Genomic DNA, 11,343 nt, shown 5'->3' on the forward strand with positions numbered 1-11,343 from the left:
ACCATGTGAAAATACTTGTTCCCAATTCGATAGTTGACAGTGAATCGCTATTCATATGATAGAATCATTAAAAATATTTTTTAAAGCAGTAGTATCTATATTTCCAAAAATTAAAAACCAGAGAAAATTCTGACTGAAAAATGACTAATAGTTTAAACGAGGAATTTTCAATTACTCTACCAGGCTCAGAATTAAAAAAAAAATTAAGTTCTGATTTGGATTAAGCAAATCGAAAAATTATGCCATATTTGTTTTTGACTTACTTCGAAGTTTCAATTTCAGCTAGTTTAATATATTCAAAGAAAATTAAATATTTACAGATTATAAAACCTTTACTATTACAATTATTTTTGTTTGTTTTTTACATTAAAACTTTATTTTTCTTATTGAAGTTTATTTATGTACTGTTTAATACTTAAATGGTTCTATTAATCTTCTCTGTCACATAATTTGTTAACTGATTCAGAGTTTACTGAATATTTTATTTATTTTTGTATTTTAAATGCTGATTATTTATAATATATTTATATAATATTATAGGTAGTAGGATTTTGAATGTTAATAAAATTTACAATGATCTACGAGATTGAAGTAGTCTCTGTTTGTTAATTAATATATATTCAAATATTTAATAGTTTGACAGTATTACAAAAAATATGTAATTAAAACTCTAAAAATTAGATTTTTATCAGTAGCTTTATTTTATAATTAAATAAAGCAATAATTAATGATTTGGTGTAATAGAAGGATCATTTGTATTCATTGCGTTGTTCTTCCCCAGTATGCCTTCTGTTTTTAAAATTTTAATGAATTTTATATATAAATACAAGTCGATCTGTAAGCAGAGATAGGCAAAAATTAGCTATGGATGAAACTAATACCTAAAATTGCCATAGTAACGACACTTATTCATGAATGAACCATTGATAATAAATATTGTATCCATGGTAATATTAGCTATTAATTTCAACTATAGCTAATTTTTGCCCAACACTGTACTGATAATTCAAATGAATTTTGTATTAAGCCTATTCAAAATTTAACATCTTATCTTCGTTGTTTGTTAATATCATTCTTCCGAGATTCGAAAATTCAAGTGTTTAAAAAATCGTGTTAGCATAATATGAAACATGAAAAAATCTTGAAAATTGCACTTTGTTCCGAGTTGTTATATTTTTGGCTATAATTGCTTAGGTCAGTATCCGTTTAAATGTTTATTCACTTTCATGTTCTTGGTGTCTGAAATAAAACAGGTTCAAATCATAAAGTATTTATGAAGATCATAAAGAATTTAAAATAAATAAACTTCTCTTGTCATAATATTGTTCCAACATTTTGATGTAATTCAGTTTAAAATTTCTTTTTTTTGTTTTTATTTATTTTATTTTTTTAACTAAGAAGTAATGGTACTTTCGACTTTATGTTAACAGTTTCAATATCTTTCAATTGAAACAGCCCTTATAAAGTGGGGTGAAATGTCAGCAAATAAATAGTTGTTAACTATATTTTGTTTCTGGAAGAATATTGATTGACCGTGTGTAAAGATGAAAGGAATATGGTCCGTGTGCGGTTAAAAAAACTCAAATAGTTGAAATATACTATTTTAATGAGCCAAAAAATAGTATATTTCTACTATTTGAGTTTTTTGAGGCTCATTAAAATAGTATATTTCTACTATTTGAGTTTTTTTGACCGCACCCGGACCATATTCCTTTTATATTTTGTTTCCTTTTGACAGCACCCACAACCGTCTTCTTCATCATTGGAAAAAATACAGTCAATCATTTATACATATATAATAACTAAAAATTCTTGTCTTATTGTCTAATCAGATATTTAATTTAAAATATACACAAATATATAATGACAAATTAAATTTCTTATGTGCAGTAAATCAATTCTACCCGAAAGCCATTTACTTGCTTGAAACGAAAATAATAAAAACATATTTTTTCCCTTTTACTCACTCCGCCTTTGGTTTTAATGTATGTTAATTTTTTTACCTATACTCATATCGTATAGTGATGAAGAACAACCATTGTCTGGTACTCAATGCTCCATTAAACATTTAAGAAGTTTGATTTGAGTGTTATTGTGAATGATAATTATGAATTGAACTGTTTGGATTTTTTTTTTTGTGATATTATCTATTTATTTTTATCTTAAGCCTCATTTGTATATGTCCTGTTCTTCGTTAGAATTTAAAAATCAGAATTAATTTTTCATATTTTTTGTAACAAACGGAAAATAAAATTTCTGATCTGAAAGTGTATTTTTTTTAATTTTGTTTTTTTAGTATATATTAACCTGTAATTTTTTATATCAATATTTTATCTAGTTAATTAAGATTGTTGAAAATAAATTTGTTGTTGAGGAAATACTTTGACAGTATTTTATAATTTTTTTTTTTGTTTTTTAAATGTATTATTGGAGCTTTAAGTATTCGATCTCATGTATGGCTTTCGAATATTATTAGCCAAAGAATAATTTGACTGAGTATATTAGTATGAGATTTAAACAAGTCTAGGTTATATATGTTAATGTTGTTTAACTTTTAAATAATGTGGTAAAAATGAACAATTGTTTTCTTTTCTTTTTTTTTTTTTATCATTATTACATCTGTAACAGATGGGCAAAAAATAGCTATAGCTAAAACTAATAGATAAAGTTGCCATGGATACGACCCTTTTTCATGAATGAACCATTGATAAATAATTATCGTATCCATGGCAATTTTAGCTATTAGTTTCATAGTTGCCAAACTCTGATCTGTAATTCAGCCTCATAGCAACTATAATAGAATAATGGATACTCTGATATTTTTTTTAACTATACTTAACTTTACATTCCATTAATTATTTTGTATGTCGTAAACATTATCAAAATAAAATGTTCTTTGAAATGGATAATGGAGGATTGTAATTTTTTTTCTTCCCTTTTTAATTTATCATAAATCATACATTAAGGGTATTTATTAAAAGTTTTAACATGTTAAATTTTATAAATATAGGTGACCATATTGAGATATGTGAGCAACCAAATTTAAAGTCTATTTTATATGTTAAATGTAAAGGATATCCTTGTGGACTTTCTTGGAAACTATCCAAAATTAAAGTCACTTTCAGTTTTTTTTTTATTATTATGGTCTGATATTATTGTCAATCTGTTTACATTGAGCCTGTACACATCACAAAATTCAAATTGTGGTTTATTTTTATCTTTGATTTTTTTCAAAGTACAATGCTCACTTGTACAATGTGGTTCCTGGTTGAATTTATTTTATATTTTTTAACAAAGAATACGCAATGTTATAAAAGCAGAATTCCGTTAATGATTATGAACTTTGTGAATCTCTAAATTTCCATTTATAAAACAAAAAACCTATTAGTTGTAACAAAACCTTCCATGTAGTCTCTACGTTCCATGTACTATTCTACGTTTCAGCCATTCCGGCCATTTTCAAGGATCTTATTCATACTATCACAGCCTAACATTAGTTATCACATGATTGCCATACATTATGTTTGTTTTACTGTAAACTGATCTACTGCTGTGACTAGTATTTCTCTGGTTTGACCTCACATTGCCGTCTAATAGTGAATTTGTTTAGCGGGTCACTGGGGGATCTGAGAGGGGGAATTTGGGAGAGTGAATTTGTCAATCAAATGAAATAAAAATTGTGAAATGGAATAGACAAGAAAGGGAAAGAAAAAAAGGAATAAATTGAAATATTTGTATTTAGTGTGTAGACTGAAATTGATTGTAAAAGAAAACTGTGGGGGAAAAAAAAAATATTTTCTTTCTATTTTATTATACCATGTAAAAATATGTAATTTATTTATGTCCAATCATGGATTGATTAGTATGCTGTGTAATGTACCAACCCGATGTATTTGGGCAGCATGAATGAATAAAGTATTTCTCTCTCATCGATTATGTCATTAGAGATTTAAAACACAAACTACGAGCAACTAACCTATCAAAACTACAACATACAAAGTGGTGTAGCTCAGCTGGTCTGTTGAGTGACTTCATTCTCCATTTAGCAGATCAATTAACAGACTCTTTAACCATGTTAAATCTTATACCATTTTAACACGCTAAGAGAAGGTTTCCTTCCAGACCTGAAAAAGCATTTTTTGAACCTGGAAAAGAAAGGGAATTTTATAGAAAAAAATCAACAAATGTCAAAAAATTTTACAAGCTAAGGGAAATTAGAACAAATTTCTTATCAATAAGGATTATAAATTCACTATATGTATTAAGACTATATGTTTATGTATTTTTTTTTTTAACCTTCTTAATGTTTTGAGGTTATCTGGTAAATACAATTCAGGTTATTACATTGTAGTGAATAAGATAGGCACTGTAATGTTGTAGGGATTAGTTACGAATGGATCCGTAAAATGTTAATAAATATTGAACCGACAGGTAAAAATTCAAGGGGTCAACCAAAGCATAGGTGGGAAGATTGCATTGAGACTGATTTGGTAGATTTGGGTTTGGATAGGCATCATTGGGTAGATATTTGTAGCCAGCGATTGGTGGTATCAACATCAAACCTTCGGGTTCACTAAGCCTTTATTATTATATTATTATTATTATTATTATTATTAACCTTCTTAATGTCTTGGAATTTTTTCGATGGCCAGGAAGAGTCATTCAAGAGTTCCATTAAAAGGCTTTTGTATATGACCTGCATATAAATAATTTATACATTAATCTAATTGGCTAATACTTACAAAATTGTGATATTTAAGTTTAAATTACAATTTATTGCAATAATTGATATTTATAATTATGACTATATGGATTGTTCACATTGGCACAATGTTTTGATTATGTAGTAAGTGGAGGAATAGTTATTGTTTATAGGAAAGAACAGGTGAGGATTGACAAATAGAGGTGGGAAGAGAATTCGATAAGGAGGTTGCATGAATGATGATGGATTTACTGAACAATCTATTATATTTGAAGGCATATAATATAATCAATCAACTAAGATAGAATCCAATATTTAATGAATTGCTGAATGAATATATAGTGAAGAGATCAAGGATATAGTTAGATTTTTAATTTTAAAGACTTGAAAGAGAAAAATCCCAAGGAGGTATTGCTGCCTAAAATTAGGATAAAGCCATTTCAACTCTGTGCACCAACAGGAGACATGAGAGTGCCTGGGAAACTCAAAGATAAATATTACAAAGCAATTCATGGGTCTCGTCTCAAGCTCAGTAGATAACTGCCCATAGACAAAGTTATGGTAAATGAGAGAGAAGGAGCTGCCGGATATTCTGAGGAATGGAATCTTAGGAATTGTGTAAATACAGTTATGGATTTACATGAATCAGGAAAACATGATTATTCTAGGAGAGGTATTGATCGAATGTGAAGGTTTTTTAATTGAGTAGTAAGTGAATTAGAGGATTATTGAGGTAAAATAAGGGAGAGAATGTCATTTTAAAAACTGAAGAAATTAAAAGGAATGCATTTTTAATTCCAAAATACTAGGTTGACAATTATGAGATATATTTATGAAAAACACTATTGTAAGCATAAAATAAGTTAATAAATTTATTAATCAATGAAAAATATGGTACATTATTGTTAAGAATGTTTGTTAAAAGATTTAAATCAAATAAATTTTAAGCCATATAATAAATTTAAATTAAGTAATAAACAGAAAATTTTTTATTCAAAGATGACTTTTTATTTATTTATTTTTTTTAATTTTGGATATTATCCATTTAGAAATGAATATATAATGAAAAGTAAACGTTTAAAGATATGAAGTTATGACAAGCCTGAGCTCACTGTCACCATGGTAACTAGTGAACACTGCTACCATGGTAACCAGTCTGCACTGTTGTCTAGTGTTGTTGGTGTTTCTTCTAATATGATAACAAGGATTTTTAGGGGAAAGCTGGTTGTCATAGGTCTGTAGAATGTAAATATAATTTTTTTATTAATTTAATTTAATAAAATAATAATATTTAAATATTTCTTGCAATAATATACTTATTTTATTTTAGAAATGTAAAATATAATTTTGTTGGTTATAATTGAGTTGAACTAATGTTAGTTGTTGCATTATTTTGAATCTACTTTATAGTTAAAGTGATCATTTGTTTTAATGAATACTAGCCTCACTGTCAATACAATTATTTTTTAATTGATTTATTGGCAGGTAACAAGTTATACAGGGGAGAACAGTGTACCTTTGGTCAGTTTTTTCTATCCTTCGAAAATAACATTTACATTTCAAAATAAAGCATTATTTGTCATTGTTTGAAGATAATTTATTTTAAAAATATTTTTTATTCAAATTATGACTAAAAAACAACTTTTTTTTAATCATATTTTCATTTCATAAGTAAAAAAAGGTACAGGAAGATTGTTGATTGACCGTGTGTATAGATGAATAGAATATGATCCGGGTGCGGTCAAAAAAACTCAAATAGTAAATGGGTATACTATTTTTATTGAGCCAACGTTTCGCCCCACGTTGCAGGGCTTCGTCAGGGCTAAAAAACATACAAACACTTGACATAGTTACAAAAAAAAACATAAGTGGAAAATAACAGGGGTATACAATGAAAAGTAAAATTTAATAAGAAAAATTAAAGGTTGTAACCAGTAAATGAAAACGGTAATAGTAACAGACAGACAAGAGATAAAATAAGAGAAGAAATATTTAAAAAAGTACAAATTAAGAGATGAAAAAAGAATAAAATCAAATGAGACAGAATTCATACCTGTTTTGACGGAAGTCAAAGTCAGAGTGAGCCGTTTGTATTGGGAGGAGTGGGGATGGCAGTTTAACACGCCACATAATAACGGAAATAATTTTAAAGTAAATATTGTAAAAAAAAAATTTAAATTAGGTAAACAATAAATGGTAATAATATACATTATAGAGGGGGATAAGAGATATTTACAAAATTATAAAAAAAAAAAATTAAAATAAAAAAAAAGCCATAAATAGAAAAACAAAGAAGAAATAAAGTATAAAATAATGGGATACAATATCTGTTAGTGATTAAGAAAGACAATATACTAAATGAGTGGGGATACAGAGAAATGTAAATTATAATGGAAAATTAATAATAAAGTAATTAATATAAGTACACTTAAGAAGGTAACACATGAATATAAATTAAAAGATAAGATACATGAATATAAATGAAACAGGAAGGATAGTGAGTTTTTTTTACTATATTGTTTTGGGATACCCTTTTATACAATACAATTTTCTTGATACTAATCATATTTTACAAATTTCTCTATTTTACATTTTAGTAAAACAAACCAAAGGGGGGGGGTATATTATTGAGTTAAAATAAAATATATATCATTGATATATATTTACATTAATATATGTTCAGTTCTTTTGTGTTTACATCTATGGGTTGTAGTTTTAATGTAATTTCCTATTTCTGTGTTTAGAGGGTTTAATGAGTTGGGGTTATATTTATAATTTAACATTTTATACCCCTGTTATTTTACACTTATGTTTTTTCTTTTTTCCTTTTTGTAACTATAGTGTTTGTATCTTTTTTAGCCCTGACGAAGCCCTGTAACATGGGGCGAAACGTTGGCTCAATAAAATAGTATAATTCTACTATTTGAGTTTTTTTTTACCGCACCCGGACCATACTCCATTCATCTATACACACGGTCAATCAATAATCTTCCAGTAGGTTATATTTATATTTAAGTGTTTATATTTATATTTAATTCAGAGTGCATTTTAGATATTCTAGTGTAATATGGATAGTTAACATATTGTTAATTCTAAGGCATTTTTTTTTTAATACTTCTATTATTTTTAAAGTATTGGCCACTATAGCCGAGCGCTACCCTGAGCCAGAATGGATCCTTATATACACCGACGGGTCAGCTATAGGGGCAAATAAAAATGCGGGTGCAGGTGTCTATAGTAGCCTGTTCCAACTGTCAGCACCTGCTGGAGCAAACACTACCAATTTTACAATAATACTTACAAAATTGTGATATTTAAGTTGAAATTACAATTTATTGTAATAATTGATATTATGACTATATGGATTGTTCACATTGGCACAATGTTTTAATTATGTAGTAAGTGGAGGAACAGTTATTGTTTAAAGGAAAAGTACGGATGAGGATCGACAAATAGAGATGGGAAGAGAATTCCATAAGGAGGTTGCATGAATGATGATAGATTTACTGAACAAGCTATTCTATTTGAAGGCATATAATATAATCAATCGACTAGGATAGAAACCATTATTTAATAAATTTCTGAATGAATATATAGTGAAGAGATCAAAGATATAGGAAGATTTTTAATTTTAAAGACTTGGAAAAGAAAAACCCCAAGGAGGTATTGCTGCCTAAAAGTAGGATAAAGCCATTTCAACACTATACTTTTTACCCAGACTATACATTTTTATGTTGACACAGAAAACCAAATTTTCCCTGGTAATTATTTTTAAGGTGGTCCAAGGTACATATATGTCCTCTACTAGTCATCTTTTTTTATGACATTACTGTTTTGAAATTCTTTTCTTACTGTAGTATCCTTGAAAGTACCATTAAATGTACTTTTTATTGCTGAAATTTTTCCAAATCCATTTCTGATAAAAAAAAATTCAAGCTATCCGAATTTTAAAAGGTTTTAAGAATTTTGCTAATATAAAGGTGATATGGAATGTAATTTGGATCCATCTTATGACATCATTGCAAGATTATTTTCATTTCTAGGAGGTAATATTCCAAACTCCTTAATACCAATGAAAGTTTGCTCTAAGAAATCCCTGACTCACAAAGAAATTATAATTAAAAGGAAATATGTTTCTTTAAAAATATATAATTATTCATTTTTCTGTTTGGTGTGTTCTCTTGGAGAATCCTCTTCCATCTGCTAGGCTCTTCACAGATCCTCACTGAAGTTTCTCCTGTAGATCTGCCAGACCTTCCCCCTTCATCTTTTTTCAGAAGTAGTGAACTCTCTGGAGGAGGTCAATACGTAATCCTCTTTGCTGAGATCTGCACCACCTCATAAGATACCTTTCTGTATTACCTGGGCCTTGTTTCATAATAAAGTACAAACTAATATTATTAGTCTTGTAGATTTATCTTAATTCAATTACACAGACTTGTACAATAGTAACTTGTACTTTAGTATATTTTAATTCCTGTTATATCACTAATAGTTATCCCTATCATGAAAAAAATAAGTATTAGTATTGTTACCAAACTAGTTTCTACACTTGTACTATGAACTAATACTATTAGCTTTCATTATGAAACAGGGCCCTGGTAACTCGCTTTAGAGCCACTAGCTGGACTTTCACCAACTTGCTTTTCTGTCTGTGCGAGAAATTCTGACTCTATTATCAATTTTACCCCTCAAGAGAATGGTCTGGAATTATATCGGCAGAAAGTGCTGAAATTATTTCACCTGTGAATAGCTCATTTTGACTTGTTTCTTCCTCCCAGAAGATCTTCTCAATATGCCATTATAACTTTTTTTTGTTTAATTCAAGATTAGATAATATATTTTTTTTTTTCTAGGAGACCAAGGAGTTGGGAAAACAGCCTTGTTAAATATGTTTGTTTCTGATGGACGAGAATATCCAAAAAATTACTCAATGGTAAACATTAAGACACGTTTTCACAAAAATTTTCAGATCAGTATTAAAAACAGATACAACCTAAATGAGACCTATTCATTTATTGAAGAACTAAAAAATATTATTTGGCCTCACATGTACCTGTGCTTGCTTTTGTCAAGGTGGTTGTGTTATAGCTGACTCCAATAGATAATATTAGGTATTCTTGACCAGAAGGCCTTAACAATGCGTGTTCAATATTGGTAAGGTAGTGGATTAGAAGGTGAATCTTCGGGATCACCGAAAAATGAATGTTTAACTGCCCCTGGTGGGAATCGAACCCACAACATTCCGAACTGAGCGCACTGGGACCTGCGCTCTAACCCACACGTCCCTAGGTGGGAAGGGTACTTGAGTGACTATTGAAAGTAGAGATAATTTTTATAAGGAGTATCTGATAATGAAAGATTAATCAAAAGCTAATTTTAGTGGACCGTTATTATTAATTTTAACTGATAATGGACCAACTATTTTTGGTAGTTCACTTTAATTTCATGTTACAAGTTCTTGTAATTTATTTTGAGGAGACATTAGTCACAATATAAAAAAATTACTATTTAATTTTTTTTATTCCAAAAACAAAAAAAAAAAAAGATCTGTTTGCCTCATAAAATATCCATAGTTTTGCGAACAGCTTTAGAACTTTTGGAAAAATTAATTTTATTACAATACTTTCAGACATTTGCTCCGGAAGTTAGCATCAAGCTAGTACACATTCCTAATACAAACGATGCTGTGGAACTGATCATTTACGATTGCCCCGGAATTGATCTTTATTATGAACTATTGAATAAATTTGTGAGTTAAAAAGAAAATTATACTCTCCCATTATTTATTAAACAATATAATTTCTATTATGATTTATTGTTTTTATGTTATAATAGAAAGGGAAATATTGCTTGTGTTTAGTGGAATGGACCTGACTTATTGATGGTTGTATTTGACCTTACCAACAAGAATACTTTGGATTCTGTAGCCAATTGGATCAACTTGGCAAAGAAGGCTAAATGGCGTGGGAACGGTGGCATTCCGATAGCTCCAGTTCTACTCGGCAACAAAATTGACCTGGAGAATAGATTGGTCTGCCAAGGAGAGGAACCTGTACTCGTAGCAGATCGTTACAACATGAAATATTTCTTTGGATCTGTAGTAAGTTTAATTTTTGTTCCAATTCATGAGACCTTTTTTTCTCAAATTAGGAAATTAAGGTCCTCCTTAAATCCATGTCTCAAATAAATATCTTTAAAAATTTATAAATATAAAAATTACTTAATGAATATTTTCTAGTAATTAATGAGAACATAAAGTAAAAAAACAAGATAAAAACTATAAATGGAATTCAGTTTTTTATAGAGTATGTGATTATAAGAAACAATATAAACTCTTTATTTTCTTAAACTGGCCAATGTCCTCTAAAAATTAGTTCTTATCCATCAACCAGATCAAACTCTATATTATCATTTTAAAAATCATATGTAATATATTTATGCCTTATATTACTCCGATTGAAATACATATTATCATTTAATATTTAATCAATTGAGAATTATTTCCTAAATAGTCAATTTTTGCTAATTCAGGCATCATCACAACCGAAAAATATACATGCAGATTAGATATAAGCATATCTCTCATCAATAGTAAAAAAAAAAATACTAACCAATAATAGATTTTGAATATATCTATC

General features: G+C 28.3%; 1 protein-coding gene across 1 annotated transcript; it reads left to right on the forward strand.

Annotated features, from left to right (window-relative positions):
* Positions 1 to 5,854: 5,854 nt before the first annotated feature.
* On the forward strand, positions 5,855 to 10,907 carry LOC106679928 (intraflagellar transport protein 27 homolog). The gene is made up of 4 exons (XM_014419327.2): positions 5,855 to 5,936; positions 9,559 to 9,638; positions 10,335 to 10,454; positions 10,566 to 10,907. The coding sequence occupies exons 1-4, from the start codon at positions 5,897 to 5,899 to the stop codon at positions 10,890 to 10,892; spliced, it is 567 nt and encodes a 188-aa protein (XP_014274813.2). The 5' UTR covers positions 5,855 to 5,896; the 3' UTR covers positions 10,893 to 10,907.
* Positions 10,908 to 11,343: the final 436 nt, after the last annotated feature.

Source organism: Halyomorpha halys, unplaced genomic scaffold (assembly GCF_000696795.3).
Source record: "Halyomorpha halys isolate HHAL.00 unplaced genomic scaffold, Hhal_1.1 Scaffold234.1, whole genome shotgun sequence".
Lineage (NCBI taxonomy): Eukaryota > Metazoa > Arthropoda > Insecta > Hemiptera > Pentatomidae > Halyomorpha > Halyomorpha halys.

Excerpts from the sequence above, each read along its gene's own strand:
- LOC106679928 (XM_014419327.2), top strand. The coding sequence starts at position 5,897 with ATGATAACAAGGATTTTTAGGGGAAAGCTGGTTGTCATAG. Across the intron at positions 5,937-9,558 it reads GGGAAAGCTGGTTGTCATAG|GAGACCAAGGAGTTGGGAAA; the intron begins GTCTGTAGAATG and ends TTTTTTTTCTAG. Across the intron at positions 9,639-10,334 it reads ATCCAAAAAATTACTCAATG|ACATTTGCTCCGGAAGTTAG; the intron begins GTAAACATTAAG and ends CAATACTTTCAG.